Source organism: Barbatula barbatula (assembly GCF_947034865.1).
Source record: "Barbatula barbatula genome assembly, chromosome: 6".
NCBI lineage: Eukaryota > Metazoa > Chordata > Actinopteri > Cypriniformes > Nemacheilidae > Barbatula > Barbatula barbatula.
This window is the reverse complement of record NC_136765.1, coordinates 11,905,532-11,922,886: the sequence shown is the minus strand read 5'-3', so window position 1 is coordinate 11,922,886 and position 17,355 is coordinate 11,905,532. Positions and strand designations below refer to the sequence as shown.

The window sequence follows — 17,355 nt, the reverse complement described above, 5'->3', positions numbered from 1 at the left end:
CATTAGGCACAGGAGGAGCATTGAAAGTCTAAGAAAAGAAAGAGAAGTTCGGATCCAAATGTGCCGGCGACCTCGAAGCCTCAGTCCCGGAGCCCGGATCCCAGTCAGTCATGAGCGGGAACAGTCTCCGAGAATTTCAGACATGCCAAGCAGAAGAAGGGAATATCTGCAGCATCTCCGCCAAGAAATAGTGGAAACCAGCAGGTGATTTTGAAACTTACCAAGTAATTCAACATTTTATGGGTATACACTTACCCAAATGTCCTCCCTCAGAGTTCCTGATCCACCAAGGCGAGAAGGTCAGTGTCCATCTGATATTGAGATTCTATTACGTGACTACAGCCGAGCCCGTGATGAAGCGAGAGCAGAGATTGCATGTGCACGTCACAGACTCCGCGAGAGGACGGAGCAAGAAAAGAGACGACTACAGCAGCAAGCACTCTTACAGGTGGTTAAGGTACGTGTCACATGTGTCCTGTTATGATTTCTTTAAGAATAAGTTTAATTTGTTCTGTCTTTTGTTTCTTGTCTCACTGCAGAATGACCTGAGATTTCGCACACGCACTAGTAACAGTACATTATGCACTGGTTCAAACTTAAGTCTTTCCTCTGGACCCACTTCTGGCTACCACAGCAGTAATGCTGCTACACTAAAAGACAATACATCGCCAACAATACAGGTGAGAAACAAAATCAAAAAGCGTGCATCTATGCTATTATATTTTGTATGTTTTATTCTTTTTTTCACCTTCTTTCTCCTTGTCCATCAGATAAATGGTGTCTCAGAATTGAAAGTGAGGACTCGACCACCGGTGATTCCGTTACAGACTTCAAAAGCCCAGCGTAGATGGCTGTCAGTTCAGGGTGAGCAGTAAAACTTTAAAGGGGACCTACTGCATCATTCTTTAAAAATATTTGATATGTTTTCAGGGTCCACAGAATCTGTCTGTGAAGTTTCGGTTCAAAATACACCCCAGATATATTGTATAACATTTTTCATTGTAAACATAGTACCGTGCTCTATGTCAATTTTTGAATTTTGTGTCTTTAAAAATGTGAAGGTCACATATGCGTCTATTTATGTGACTTCGACTTGTTCAAAAAATTCAAACGAATTGTCCTATAAGACTCTTGAGGTTTTATTTAAAAGAGGGTCGGTGGATTTTATCATTTTGGGGCAGGTATGTTGCACACTTCCTGAGAAGTGAAGTGAAAGTAATTAGATTGCCCACTGGTGGCTGGCTGCATTATAGGTCATAAAGCTCACGATATTAATGTAAAGGAATGTGATTCACAATCCAATTGCTGTTCAAATATATTTTGTCAAATATATGAAACATTTATTTTTTATAACATTTATGTCATTTTTGCATTTTTTTATCATGCTGATATTTGTTCAATAATTTTGTTTTCTTCAATGGTTTGATTTTAGTTATTTATAAAAGGGGCATGGTAACATGATTTCTTAGTTTATGATTAAGTCATTGGGGAATAATCGCGGCATTTTGATACCGAGGATCCACCTCACATTGACTGCGTAGACTCTGGTTCCAAACGATTTCATCACCATATTTCTGACATTTTGGCTTCATTTTATGTAGGCCAACACTGCCAACGCACATGTTCAAACACCACGTAAAAGTGAATTTAGCATAATAGGTCCCCTTTAAAACCGACAACCCAAAGACTGTGTTCTGAATCCATTTCTTTAAAAATTAATTCTAGATGTCAGCCAGGAGTCATTTGCCAATGGATACGAGTCCTTCTCCACTCCATCATCTCCTCCTTGTGCTCGACAGCGAACCCTCTCCTTTGGATCTCCTTCGTCTTTATCAACTTCATATCAAGATATTGCTGACTGCACTCTTGCCAGTGCTATCTCAGAGGTACACTATTGCTGCGTACAGTTCAACATGTATAAGTGTGTACATGCTTAAAGACTTGTTTGTCTGATATATTTCAGATATATTTGGCATCTGCTGGTGATGTGAAGAATCTGTTGGCAGGAAAGGCAACCGCTGGTTGGAGGTAAAGTGATATGCATTTATATAGTGGGTATGCTAATGGTTCCAAAAACCTCTTACCGACTTATGCCCTCATGTATCATTTCTGATCAGGCACCAGGGTGTGGAAAGAGGTGTTCAGGTCTTTCATAAGCCTTATGCTAGGACCACAGCACATGGGTTTCTCGGAGCAGCAGAACTGGAAAGACCTCTGGACAGTCTGTGGTATACGGTTCGAGATCACTCAAAGGCTCACTTGTACCATGAGTCTGTTAAATCTGCCTGGACACGACCACTGGATGAACACAACCAACTAGGTAAGACACTGAGGATATGTTTATAACCTCATCACTAGCTGTAAAAAAACGTCTTGGTTACGACTGTCACCTCTGTTCCCTGTTGTGTCGAGACAGAATGGGGTTTGAACTTGAGAACTTATCATCTCTGATTGTACACTTAAAAGGCCAATGAACGTTGGCGAATGGCATGGCATGCCAGTCTCTGCCCTGTGCATACAGGTATAAAAGGAAGATGGCGTGCCCATTCATTCACATGAGAGGCATCTCCCGGTCGCTACAGCTGACGGCGAAGCATTGTGGCATGAAGGACACAACGTCGAGAGATGATCAGAAAGGGAACGTCTTGGTTAACCTCTACGTCCAACTGTAACCTCTGTTCCCTGATGGAGGAAACAGTGTGGGGTACCTACACGAAACACCACGATGCTGTGCCGCGTCACAACATCCAGCTGAGTGTGTCACAAGTGAGCGTGGCATGGATATGTGGCATCCAAGGGAGCAGAGGCGAGACATGTCTGACAACACGTGACACCTTGGTCCGTTACCAAAACGCCCTGGGGAATTCGAACACAAGAGGATGAGTCTGCTGCTCTGCGTCGTAGGATCCATCTCATAGATCTTCCTTTTATACCCGTATGCACAGGTGGAGACTGGCATGCCATGCCATTCATTGGCCTTTTAAAAGTACAATCAGAGATGAGGTTTTCAAGTTCAAACCCCATTCTGTCTCAACACGACGTTGAGAGACAGACAGAAAGGGAACTATTGTTAACTTGCATTTATCAAATTTAATTTATATCTGTGTATCCATTTCTGTCTCTTTCTGTAGTCTACCTGCTGATGGACACATCCAATTGCCAGCTTAAACTGCCCCGGGACTTCTGCTGCCTTAGTACAGAATCTAAACAGGTATTCTGTGTACTCTTCTCTTTGTGACTGACTTCATCCAAAAAACACTTTATACGTTTAGAGATTTGCATGAAATATATTTTGCTTGCAATGTAAAGGCGTTATATGTTACACATGCAAAATGTGTCATTTCAATCATGCAGCTTTTTACCCAACAAACCATTAGCTGCTCATGTGATGTCACACCCTCATTTTATTCAATCTTCTTTCCTTAGGATGATTTGTGGGTGTTGGCAATGCAGTCTGTATTTGAGGAGACACTACCACGTCCCAGCGTGGATACTGTACGTGGAGAGATGCTCCCCAGCGCATGGATCTTTCAACCCAGTCAGCGTAATGGTCAAGAAATTGTTACTGTCATCTACTTGCTTCAGGTAAGCTTGAACCTCGTTCAAGTCTATGACTTGAAATGACTTGAAATTAATTCCAGATTTTCTTCATCATCTATCTTTATCTGTAGGTTGATTTGGGAACCCCGTCCTTAGCTCCCAGACTGCTGAATACAGTGTCTAGGAAACAAGCAACTGTCATAGCAGACCTTGATTCTTTCTTCTCTTTGTGACATGTAACATGTCATTATGAAATCAGGTTACACAAGCACTTACACCTAAAACCATGAACGTTTTGCTAAACATGCACTTCATTTTTTTGTACATGACTTGATTATTTTTTACATAGCACTGATAATTTTATTACCCGTTTATTGTGTAAGAATTTATTTGCCACTTTGGTAAAAAAACATTGTTTTGAAGTTGTTATTAGGTATCCGGGTTTCACCCTACTGTGCCAAAATATTATTATTTAGATTGATCAGTTGTAACCCAAAAGCTATTTCTCAATTTAAGTACATATCATTATTTGATCACTTTTTCATATACACTATGCAAAGCTCTGCTTATTAAAGGAAGGGATATTTACATAAAAATACTCCCTTCTATTACAGTATTTCTTTAATGCTTAGCATTGCCTTGTGCTAATTTCAGAAAACTTGAACTTGACACTAGCTGTAGAATCTTTTGACTGTTTATAAATCTATAATATGCAGTACAGTGCTTTTATACACAGGCACAGCACATGTCTAATTCCTTTTTCTGTAATTGACACGTTGGTTTGTAGCATCACTAGCGAATTGTTCCTTGTTTTGTGCAATTTGTGTGTAATCACTTACATAGACATGACAATTCTATATTAGGTAAGCTGGGACCATTCGACTGCAATACTATCATTGTCATTCATACGTTCAGTGTTTTTTATGTTTGAAATATCTGTATGCAAAAACTGTTTTCATATTTAATGTAGTCTACCTGCTTTAATGTAGTCTACCAAAATACAGAATTTTGTCAATATGATTCCCACAGTAGCTCTATTCATACAGCTTAAAGATGCTGTATGTTTGGATTTGCATTGATGTCATTACATTATGACTTTGTAAGCAAGAGAGCCTTTGCTCAAGAACTGTATAATGTTTGCCACTAAAAAGACAGAATGAAGGAACTGTATTTTTATCTATAATCAGATTCGTTTTTGATATACTGTAAATGTATCTAAATGTAAAATTATTTATTGTTTGATATATTTTGTTGACTGTTACTGTTTCTTCATTGCTTTTTATTACATTTATTTATGTACCAGAACATATTTTTATTAAAATATTTGAGGTTTCCATACAATTTTTTCACTCATTATTATAATGTTATACATAAGAAAGCTTTAATAACAGGTCTAACATTTATTTTTGTCATTTTTACCATTATGAACACCTGTCTGGACTGTGTGTGATTGATATAACAATAAAACAGCGTAACGCATTAGAATAGATTGGAAATCTGGAAGACTATAACACTTTTATTTTATTCTAGCTGGTTATCTAATACTTATTTATATAACTTTGATTAAACCAACACATCTAAGACTGAACAAAAAACAAACGATTGTCATGAAAACATTCTAGAACAGGGTGTCAATTATGAATCTGATCGAAACAGATTTGTATTTGAGCTTGCACATTATATTTATATGATATTTATTTGTATGATTGATATGCAATTCGCCAAGTCTGAGTGCACAGCTTCACCCGAGATGTTCAGATGTCAAAACAACTTTAGCCACGTGAGGGCGCTTCACTGTTTTACAGTAGCCCTACACAGGTGTGCTTGCTCGGTGTATCTGATAGATTCGCTTTTGTATTGTATTACTGTCGATTTATAGATGCATTCATAAACTGGCGCCATGCTCAAAACTAGTGTGAGATTTCAAGCAACACACGAAAAATACCAGAAATTCTTTCTTAGGCAAAAAAAAATACTAACCTCACTATTCTGCTTTGTATACTGTGCTAGGCTTTAAAAGACTAGTTTTGATGCACTTGTGTATTTTGTTACCTATGTTGTTATACTTGCTTCCATTGTTTCCTCATCTGTAAGTCGCTTTGGATAAAAGCGTCTGCTAAATGAATAAATGTAAATGTAGAAAAGTGAGCTGCTTACTCAGCCAACTTTAACAACTTGATGATTTACACAGAAAGTAACAATACATAAATCGAACTGACCACTACGTCGCTAATTTAAACGAGGATAAATTAGCGTCTCAGTTTCTCAATGATCGATTAGCATCAAAGTGTGATGTTTGTCCAGCACTTCTATGTTTCTGCCGGACCCGTGACCTTGCGGTAGAAGGGCGGGGGCGCGCCATTTAAAGTCAGTGACTCTTGTCAAGAATGCGCGTCCCCTGCGCTCGGGCAGCGCTTCGCTTCTGCGCTTTATTTTTAACACGTTGGGTGGGATGATGAGAATGAGCGGCGACCCTTCGCTCGGTTCCTGCCCCTTCAGCACTTCTCCCCCACCCTGACCTAGACATCAGCGCCTCTCATGGGATTGCCGTCATAGCCTTCAAATAACGGACTTTTACTATAAAGACATCGTCGGAGAAGTGTACTATTTTCTTCAGTAGCACAGGTAAGTGTTTGTGACGCATTTCTCTTGGCTTCGGGGTGTTATGTACAACGGAATTCGGTCGGCTGAAGTGTCTCTTTCGCTGTTTCTTTGTTTTAAATGAGTGTTTTTGTGGATTACAAAGTCATATTTAAAAACACACGAACCTTTATTGTTTTTGTCAACGTGTTACAGTGTTACCTGAGGTCCAGCGACCTGTTGAATGCGTTCAAATGAATGCAAGTGCAGGGTCAAAAGGCGCTCAGAGAAAGTGTAACGTTACTTAAAAACGAGGATAAAAATGCCTTTTGTCAAACAGGATAGTATGTGATCCGCAGAACCTTTGTCGTGTAGGACGGAAGATGAAACTTTTTTATAAGTATCATCCCCATAGCGTTCCCTTGAATTCTCTTGCATGCTCAATCTAATCCGTGACTTTATTCGTGATAAAAATGGCCCCTGGTTCCTCTGTCCCCTCCATTGAATAAACAAGGCAAAGCAGTTTTACTCTAGTAGTGAAAGAAAACCACTGGTCATTTGAAATAACAACACCTCACCTTATAAGGAGAACTGTCCATGGTGGGAAAACATCTACCAAAAACTTTCATAATACTGTAGTTCTTACATTTACATTTAGTCATTTAGCAGACGCTTTTATCCAAAGCGACTTACAAAGAGTTCGGGGAGCAACAAGCGATATGTCATAAAAGAGCAATAGTACATTAGGTGCTAATACAAATTACTAGTTCCAACAAAAGCTAGACCACTACCTGTTCAGAGAAAGAGAGAGGGTTGGTGTACATTAAGCTTTCTTTCATTTGTCTGTCAAGTATTCACAGAAGAAGTGGTTTTTTGAAGGTTGTGAGAGATGTGATTGACCGGACCGCTTTAGGAAGGAATTGTGAAGTATGGTATGTAATCGTTCTGTATGGTGTGTAATCGTTGAATCTTAAGGCTCGGTGGAACAGTTATTGCGAACTTTCTCACACGCGTTTGAATACACAGAACCCTCTCTGGTGCCAGAGCGCCAGCTGTTCCGGCATGGCACACATGGTGGATCATGAACTACCACACCTTAGTCTGGCCGTTCCCCTGACACATGTGAGAAATGCCCCGATGGTCCTGTTTCCTGGACAGTAGATAGCCACCCGACCCTACCAGCTTTGGTGACAGAATTTGTAAACACGCTGACACGATGATGGCAGTAATTGTGATATATTTTGTTAGTTACGCAATACACTGTCTATCTACAGTCAGAAACTACTATTTTATATGACATTCACAATTTAAACTTATTATAATGGTTGTTTTAATAAAATAGGATGTTGTTGAATAATTCGGACTCTGTGTGCGGAATGGTTCGTTTTGAAAGGAGTAGTTTACGCCACAATGCAAAAATAAGATTTGTAATACAATCTTTAAAAAGTCTGGCTCATTTCTGTGCTTTTTATGGTTCGGATGGCACATTTTTCATTCTAAACTGTGAGACAGAGGCACCACACAGAGAGAGAGAGAGCAAAAAAGTTGGGCCTCTGATGATAAGGGTTTTCTCACTGGTGGGTGGAGAATGGTTCTTTGATAACATCCCTCTGCACCGGCCTGATAGAGAGAGAGACAGAGAGAAAATGACCATCCTACCCCCCTCTTCTCCCAGACACCTGTTAGATTCTCTACTCTTCCATAGTCTCTCTCTTATCTCTCTTTACCCTGACGTTGATGCCATAGATGTAGTCCTACACAGGAGATTATCTTAATAATGTTTTTTTAAACAAATGACAGCTTTACTGTCCCACTGTACATGTACAATGACCCTTATTATGAGCCACTACAAATAGCAAGATTACAGGAGCTATAATTAATTTGGTGCAGTGCTCTCTAATGGCCCTGATATTTAATAGAGCCGAAGCGTTGGGTTGTCGGTGGCTGTTGAAGCAGTTCACTGCTGATGTGAAGCAGCCGAAAGCGTTTGCTTTTTTTTACGCTGTGGAAGATTTATTTACGCAAACAAATGTCTGCGATCACGTAGTGTGTGACGAAGTAGGAAAATTAGTGAAGGGTGCTTCACATTCTCTCTTTCAGGGGGGTTGCCCAGCCCCCCTTTGGGGGCGATAAGACTACACACGAGCAACATGCCTCACAAAGATAGAACTATCTGAGCGGCTAACCTTCACCCGCCATTCCACAGCAGCATGCGCAAAAACACACCCTCATTAAGAGTGACGGTTAGAGAACATGTGCGGAAAATGGCGGCCTTTGGCAAAGTGTATGCGAGAGGGCAAAGAGGCTGCTGTCCCTTTGAAACCTCATATCTCTATACTTTGTGATTTCAATGTTTGACCATAAATCATTATTATTATTCATCTTTTATGTTTGTCCCTGGGTTTAGCAAATATCTAACCAGTAAAAAGTTTAAGAACTGCTTGTCAACTTTGACAACACCGTAGACTATTCAATCATTTAAAAAGTAGAGTGTTTTTTTTATTTCCTCAAAATGTGGACATTTATGGTTTCAAAAGCACATCAATGATAAGCAAAGCAGTTTATCTATTAAACAAGGTTTTCATGCAGTCAGTCTGCAAAGTTTTGGATGTCATTAGATTAGATCCATTTTATCAACTTATTTTTGTTACACGTTTAAAATACTTATGAATTCTTGAGAGATCAGGCTGTATTAAATGGGCCTTAAAGGGATTGTTCACCCAAAAATGAAAATTCTTTCATGAATTATTTCCTCTCTAGTTGTTCCAAACCTGTATAGATTTCTTAGTTTGGTTGAACGCAGAGAAAGATATTTGGACAAATGCTTGTAACCAAACAGTTCAGGGACCCCATTGGTAGGAAAAATTGACCCTTTTACGTGTCTCAGCAGCGAAAGTTGTCATAGTTGGGTAAACTTCTATAGGAGTGAATGGGAGACTACAACAAATATATTTTTATTCATTCTCATTTGCTCAAATAGCAGAAGAAAATCTGAACGATAGTGTTTTACAATACTTTCAACAGAATGATGTCAAATTTCAAGTGACTTCCATAGACGCTATAAAAGAAACACCTTTGCATTAGCGTGACCTATTTCTTTGTTAATTTGATGCAAAGGTAATATAATACAACGTACAGTGTTATAAACGCACATACATTTTTGGTTGCTGATGACCGTTGAATGCGTCATCATAGGCTTGTGAGAAAGATCCATGGTAGTCAGAAGTGCCCCAGAACTGTTTGCTGTCCTACATTCTTCCAAAAATCTTCTTTTGTGCACAACAGAACAAAAAATAAATAAAGTAATGTTTCCTTCAATGGTAGTCAAGGAATCCGTTAAAGGGATCGTTCACCCAAAATTTTTTTATCATTTACACTCTTTCATGTCATTCCAGATCTGTATGACTTACTTTCTTCTTCAGAACACAAAAAATACATTTTAAATAACGTTTGTGACCAAACAATATTGACCCCCATTGGCTTCCATTTTATGGCCACAAAACCACTGAGACATTTCTCAAAATATCGTCTTCATAACGGCATGGGGACGAAACAATGTAGACAGAATTAATACGTTTGGGTGAAATATCCCTTTAGTGTCCCTATACCTTTGGGGTCACAGTATGTACAGGGTTATCTGTCTGGCTTGTATGTGACATCACAAAACATGATGCCAGACCGATGGCCTCCCGGTTACACATACAAAAATAAATCACAATGTCCTGTTGATTATGAAAAATACATAGTGACGAGGAAAAATATTTCTACTGATGTGAGAGACCGTTAAATACTCAGTTAATATCTTCTTGTTACTTTCTTATGTTTCAGATCATCCATCTCTGACATTCCACAGTCTTACATTTGTGGCGTGCCGAGGTGTCCCAACCCTCATTGCCCGGCATCTCTATGGCGACTATGAACTCCACCACAGACTTCGACAACGCTGAAATCACTCAGCAATACAGCCGCATCAACACCCGCTTTGAACTATGTGATGAAGAACTCGACAATGACAACAGCTCGGCCAGACTCTTCGAGCGCTCTCGCATTAAAGCACTTGCAGGTGGGTCATGTGACATAAAACTGAACATATGTTGCTTTTTCTTATATATACAGAGGCCTACAAATGTGCACATGCATAAAGTACACACACTCATATATGTATACAAGCAGCTGAAACCTATCCGATTCTCCCAATGCTCTCCTGTCCCCGACTAGCCAGGATCATTTACACATATTCAACATTCTTCTGTGTGACTGAGCTGGACAGCTGCCCCGCCCGTATGTGCCCATAGCTTAGATCTCTGGGATGGCTGCAATAGCTTGTCATAACTGGCACACCTGTGAGGACTCTCAGAGACTGGTTTTAAATAGCAATCTTAGCTCTTCCAAGTATTCCAGGGGTAGGGTTCGTACACCTTTTACACAGACAAATTCCAGCACATTTCAAGTACTTTCAATGTATGTGTTTACAGTATAAATACTAATCTCAATAAGTGATGATATTGTGCTAAAAAATATCCTAAAATGACATTCCCAATTTAACATCATAAACTCATTTTCGACCGAGGTTGCTTCCCCGCGGATCCCCTAGGGGGTCCTGTGTGGAACTGCAAGGGGTCTGCTAATTACGGGGTACCTACAGGCAACTTTTGTTAAAAATGTTAATATTACAACCAATGTTGTCTTTAAGCTGTGCACGTGCGGGGACTCATTGAAGCTCCCGCTTATTGCAAATTTAACCTGCGTGCAGACAAAAACATCCATTCAGGCAGAGGTATCAATAGAAGAAACGTTACATCTGCTTCATCGTCTACCTTGTGGTAAGTTCAGAGTACGCATGAAAGGAGTATAAAGTGCATTCACAGCGCTAATTTGACAGGCAAAAGACACCACACCGCTTCTGCATTGTAAACTATCGTACGTGTTTGAAATCAATGAAACGCGCACCGTGTTCGGATGGTGCACGTCAAACAAGTTGCCCCAAAAATAACACGGAGCCGTTGCATGTTGCTGCCTGATATGATGCTCTGCAGAAAACACTTGTGAATTTTCGTGTAACATGCTGATCATTGAGAAAAATAACAGAGCTCAGAATTATAAAATAGAGGTGTGTTCTTCAACACACAGATAAGCGGAAGAAAAGAATGAATTGCACTTAATAAAACGGCCTGCTTTTGCAACAGAATGCATAACATAGATCTGCACTGATTTCTTTCGCATCCAGAGACAACCTCTACCTCCAATAGAATAGTCTTTGTGCTATTGACCAGGGTCAGTCATCTAATACAAACTAAGGTTTAGGACAAGTACATTTTCCATCTCACAGTAAAATGAAAATGTATGATGCTGCAAATTCCTTAAAATAATCACACTATTTGATCACATCTATATTAACCTAAAAGATAATACATAGAAAACTATGTGTGTGCAACAATAACATGCATAAGTGCTAATGTAAAGTCTTAGCATAATAGTGCTTTGACAATAAGGGTTGTTTCTATTTAAAGTAGTTATTTTCATTATTTTGAAGCTATTGTATAAAATTGGATTGAGTGATGTTATTATTATTAACACAGGACTGTGCAGTCCCAGTCTACCAGATTTGCATGATTTTAACAGGCTATATCGCTCATTTCCCAACAATACATTGTACTATGGTGGTTGTGCAGCAAGGAATGCACCTCTGTTACTAGGATGCCCAAAATAAAAAAATCGACTGGAAATAAAAGTCCTTTCAATGTAGTTCAATAAATCACACAGCAAGTCTTAAAGTGGTGGTGCAACGGTGTGTCATGCATTCTGACTTCTTTACAATGTTAAACGTCTTTTCATGCTTAACATGGTCAACTTGTCAAAAAACGAGTTGGACGTGTGACGTAGTATTTCTGTGCTCGATACACTCCCCCAGTGTTCGTTTTTTTTAAACATGAAAAATCGTTGCGTAACAACTGTTCTTAGTCCCTTATTGGACAATTCTCCTGGAAAAGCACGCGGCACGCCCATGGATCAACCATGGAGAGCGGGAGAAGGAGCATGCGCACATGTCACTTTTAAATGTTTGCAGGAGAGAGCATCACGTTTCGCAAAGTGCAGCTTTGTAATTTGTTCCAGGGCCTCTTGCCGCGCAGGTAGGCACACTCTGATCCGGCCATTGTGGCGCACGTGTAGCCCCGGACATCTAAGGGCATCACAGACCTGGGTTTTCTTGGCAATGTGTGCGCATGTGCTTTAGTTCCGCCCCCACACGCGTCGTATGTTTTCGAAAAATAAACGTACAGCTGTATCTGTCTTATAAATGTGGTCAAACTAAAGACTCTGCGGATATTTGGAGGGTGCGATACTATTCTGTAAGTACTTAAGATTAACATGAGATATGCAGAAACTGTCTGAGATTCGGCCAATTCAACAAGTCTCAAATAACAAACACGTCTGCTTCAATAATACAAATATTGTTTGTACATGTATTTTGTTTTACATAAAAGTGAATATGAACTTATTTTCTTTGCAGTATTTGAGGTCTGAAAAATTACAGAACATCTTTTCTGTTATTTTGACCTGTTTCTCTAGTTTTCTACAGTATTTATTTGAAATTTGAGAGAAATACTAGTTAGTATTTTAGAGAATGAAACAAAATGTATAATATTACCTAAAGACAAAATTATAAACAGTAAATTCAGAAAAACTGTTTTCGGATTTAACACGTTTTAGTTTCACGGCTGTATATAAACTAGATTATTTAATACTATATTAAGAGTGATGTTTGGTTTAGTAGTCTCTACAGATGACAATCCTGTTTCCACGGAGTTGGTTTGGTATTTTAATTATATCTGTTTGGTGTTTTGAGCTGGGCATGTCTCTGTTTTGCGACGGCCTGTCTCTTTAAGTCAAGTGCATGTTGCTGAGCCAGGGTTGGTGTGATGTGTTGTATCTGTGCGCTGCTTTTTCTGTAATGCAATTAAAGAGAGTTAAAACAGGGAGAGAGAGAGAAAATGAGAGAGAGAGAGAGAGAGAGAGAAGTGGTTTCTTTCCCTCACCACTGATTTACCGCTTTTAAATAGACGCATATCCCTTTGAGTATACTAAGTACACTTTGAGTACACAATTATTAATATGTTTGTAATATGCATAAAAAAGACGCTTATGCACACCCTTACGCACAGACTTTGCATTGTTTCTGTAACACAGATACACAGCAGTGAGACACATGCCCATCTGATCATATTGTAGCTGAGCTTGTGTCCGTGTGTTGTGGGACGGTCAGGAAAAAAATAAATATTACAGTATATACATGGCTGGGGCACTGAAAAGCACTCCATGTGCTGCCTGGGAGAGGCACAACATCATCACTGCTAAGTGAGTAGTGAGAAAGTGAGAGAGGAAGAGAGGGAGGGCGGGCAGGCGAGAGTACTCTGAGACAGACGGAGGGAAGAGGAGTCATCTCGTTCTTTCCCTGCTGCGCATGTTAAGAATGAGTAGCCCGTGTCTGTTACGTGCGATGCCCGTGAGCCAGACCCGGCTGAGGGAGGTCAAACTCAGCCTGAAGACCAGCAGAGAGACCATTACCGTCCGACCTACTCCAGTCACCCGGGAGGTCAGCGGCCGACAGTACAGCACGGTGAAAGAAGCCTCCACCAGGAGCAATGCCCCAAGCAGCCGGAGCCGAAGTACCCCGCCGGTGTACAGGGCGCAGAGCAGGAGAGGTGCGAAACCCAACATTACAGAGCATCCGGAAAGAAACGGCACTTTACCAGGCGTCCCATCGAAAGTAGCACCAATTACTCGCACTCCGGTCTCCTCGACGTCATCCTCCTCTTCCTCCTGCCCCCCGAAGGGCCATCGCCCCTCACCTCCGCGATCTTCACCCTCATGCCCCCTGTCCCCATCCCGGGGCATGAGACGGGCACGATGGCTGAGCTACAGCACTTCTAACATCTGCTTCAATAATACCATACTGGATGGGCGCTTTAGACAACTACAAGGTAGCGTCCTGGAAAAGTGTTTTCATCCTGCCCTCATAGAGGCAGAGGGCAGTCTTTCCTGGCATACCTCTCCACCCTGCCACAGGGGAATTATGGAATTAGTGGGCTTTTTGGAAGGGAATCTGTGTGTTTGCGTTTGCTAGTTGCTGATGCAAAATCTGAGGAAGTGTGTTAATGTGTAGTTTATGTGTAGTTTTTATTCATTTCATTAGTTATGCTTTATGTGGATAGTTGACAAATAAACCATACGTGTGTCTTATGGTGTGGCAGCAAAAATGTAGAAGAATTACTAACAATGAAGATATCGATTATGCTACAGTATACATACAGTACATTCATGATATAAATTAATATAGTATTAACAGTTTGTTTGCTAGATCACACCATAGGACACATGTATGTGTCAACTAGCCACGTATAATTTACACTAAATATTTAATGACTACCGCTCAAAAAACAGGTCTTCCTATAATTCTTTGCTTAGTGATGAAGTGATCTGTACAGTGGCTGGCTTACCGTCATCCACTTCCCTTCTTTGGCTATTTGTGCTTTTCCAGGAAAACTGTTTTTTGTCTTTCTCCATTATTTGTTGTATTCAGCATAGTCTTAAGTCACCTTACTTATTCTCTTCTTGCAGCTCTGTTTATTTTTAGCGAAGCTCACTGTTCATTTACGTAAGACTGTCCTTTCTTTCTTTTCCCGAGAGTTCTTCGGTGCTTTAAAAGAACAGAGAAATGATCTTTTCATTACTGCCATCAATGTATACAGTATTAATGCACATACTGTATTTAATCATGAGATGTCACCTGCTACAGATTTGTCTATTCAATCTATAGACGGTTTTATCTGACGCACATGCCTGGCCCGAAGTTAACTTCGGTCTAGCTAGTAGCTAGTTATTAGAGCTGTCAATCCATAAAAAAAATCGGATTAATACAAAAACTTTCTGTGATTAATCACGATTAATCGCACATAAAATTTATGTTTCATTCTGCATGTCTGACAGAGATTCACTGACGCAGCCTTTAGACCGTGACGTTATACTCCAAATGGGGCCGCTGTCGTGTTGCACCGCATCCCACAGCACAGCTAGAAGCTGTGTATCTACACTGAACGGGTCAAAGCAACTGTTTCAAAATGCTCTTAGATGGTTTAAAGGCCTTTACATGAATAAGAGCGTGAGTGTAATGCAACTCAAACAAAGGATGACAAAATAAACAGATGCTGCATTAATTGCGTGAAATATTTTAACGTGTTAATCTGAAAAAAGTGAATCGCATGCATTAACGCGTTAACGTTGACAGCCATACTAGTAATCTAACAATGTATTTGATGTGTATTTAATTTAATTTATATAAATTAAATTAAAACTATTCTACTTTTTTAAGTAGGTCTACCAGGTCTACAGTTTGGGCCACATAATGTTTGTTTATGTTGTTGCCGCTAAAATTGTCTATACTGTTATGTAGATAAGTGGGCGTGGCAATTTCACATCCAGCCTTTCTGCACAGTAATACAAGTGAGATGGAGAAACATCGAAAGATAAACACATGGTCAAGAGGACCATAAAACACGAGGTTATTGGTGACTGACTTTATGTAGACACGGATTGGGTATACACGGCAAGCTTAGAGACGGTACACTGCGAGTTTACAAAAGATTGGCTTACATTTGTGATGTGAATACATAGAGCCCATAAACAGCTGTTAAGATAGTAAGTCTCACTTGAGTGGAGAGGTCTGGTATTCCTTACATCGTGACATAACAAGCAGATCTGGTGAAAGTCAAAAGACTATGCAGAAGTACACATGTACTCGTCGTCTGCTCTAGCAGTGAGCACTAGGGCTATTTAAAAATGACCCTACCTATATACATATACATATATATATATATATATATATATATATAAAACCCAGCTAAAGTCATGTTTAAAATCAGTCCATTATGACTATTATTCATTTTTTGGTTTTCTACATAAATACATTATGTGAAATGTAACCTGAAAGTCTTATACAAAGGATTCTCCATCTTTCTTTTTTTATCCTGTCATCATAACCTTCTACGAACATTGAACTTAATTTCTTTGTTGGGGTCTCTGTAAGTTTAACCACACTGTTCAGTGCTGTATAAGTATGTAGTCACGAGCACATAACTCTGTAGGTCCAGAGCCCTTCAAACAGTGACTTAGTGAGTGAAACTGCAGGTCACATCCAGTAAAGGCTGACTATGAGAAAAACACAGATTTCTTCTGTACAGGGAAAATCCATCAATATGAATATTTCACAGAGCTACTCGGTAAGTTAGAGAGGATATTGGAGATGTAAACTCACTGCTGTTTTAATGGAGAGAGAGTGGTGTTTAGCAGAGGTTAGACTGCAGGATTCTGTACAAGGTGTGAACAGGAAGTACAATCTATTTGGCAGTAGTTTGATCATGAAATATGTAGTGGTGCAGGGCTAAAAGCTTTTATTATGCTTTAACACATTTGTAGCTTTCCTTAGTCGGGATGGGAACATGGAAATTGTACTGTAAAAATGAAATATTGAACTCTACGAGTTTATAGGTTAACATGATTAAAATGATTTACATGGTAATTTAGATGTGACCACATTAAAGCATAAACAACATTTGAATCCAAGTCTAACGAAAAGTGGTAAATGTTATACAGTATAACATTAGCCATGATATAATTATATTAGCTATGTAATAAAACTTAATATTAATATGAATACAATTCAAACTTAATATTAATTCAAATATTAATATGAATGTTTTCTTAAACTTAGAGACAAATAGTTATTGCACATGCAAAAATATTGCAGTATTATTTGAATGACACTTTGAATTTGAATGATTTGAGTGAGGATTCTTTTTCATTGATTTTTGATCCAGATGGAGATATGAGTACAGGACAAAACGTCAGATTAATTTAAAGACTTTTGCAAAATTTGGCAGAATAAGGCAACGGGTGATAGATTTGCCCTGACAACGATATTTCTTCATTTATTTTAGTTCAAGGGCATATAAGCATGTTTTGTTATTTCCACTGGTTTCTAGTTTTAAAGCATCTTATTCACTATCCATATCTCCTCTTCGTATACTTATGTTTTCTTTGTCTCTGTGTTTGCTTACTGCCTCTCTGTTTTTATTATTTCTACCCTTTTCCTACCCTTCTTTTCGTAATCCCTTGTTCCCTGTAGCCGTAGCTTTTGAATCTTTTATAAAAAACGTCATTAAGAATGCACAATTTTAC

General features: G+C 39.3%; 3 protein-coding genes across 3 annotated transcripts in view; all 3 read left to right on the top strand.

Moving 5' to 3' along the window:
* The window catches only part of stard9 (StAR-related lipid transfer (START) domain containing 9), a 35,232-nt gene extending 30,353 nt beyond the window's left edge, over positions 1–4,879 (top strand). The window contains exons 23-32 of the mRNA XM_079459332.1: positions 7–204; positions 274–457; positions 540–680; positions 771–864; positions 1,726–1,886; positions 1,964–2,028; positions 2,118–2,320; positions 3,132–3,211; positions 3,427–3,585; positions 3,672–4,879. Of these exons, the coding sequence (XP_079315458.1) occupies positions 7–204; positions 274–457; positions 540–680; positions 771–864; positions 1,726–1,886; positions 1,964–2,028; positions 2,118–2,320; positions 3,132–3,211; positions 3,427–3,585; positions 3,672–3,773 (1,387 nt within the window). The 3' untranslated portion in view covers positions 3,774–4,879. The remainder of the gene's footprint in view (positions 1–6; positions 205–273; positions 458–539; positions 681–770; positions 865–1,725; positions 1,887–1,963; positions 2,029–2,117; positions 2,321–3,131; positions 3,212–3,426; positions 3,586–3,671) is intronic.
* A 1,061-nt stretch (positions 4,880–5,940) lies between these two features.
* The window catches only part of sptb (spectrin, beta, erythrocytic), a 29,641-nt gene continuing 18,226 nt past the window's right edge, over positions 5,941–17,355 (top strand). The window contains exons 1-2 of the mRNA XM_079459255.1: positions 5,941–6,165; positions 9,949–10,183. Coding sequence (XP_079315381.1) covers positions 10,027–10,183 — 157 coding nt within the window. The 5' untranslated portion in view covers positions 5,941–6,165; positions 9,949–10,026. The remainder of the gene's footprint in view (positions 6,166–9,948; positions 10,184–17,355) is intronic.
* Positions 13,592–14,245, top strand: LOC306895383 (uncharacterized protein; the record flags this gene model as incomplete). The annotated part of the gene is made up of 1 exon (XM_079458606.1): positions 13,592–14,245. The coding sequence occupies one exon, from the start codon at positions 13,592–13,594 to the stop codon at positions 14,243–14,245; it is 654 nt and encodes a 217-aa protein (XP_079314732.1).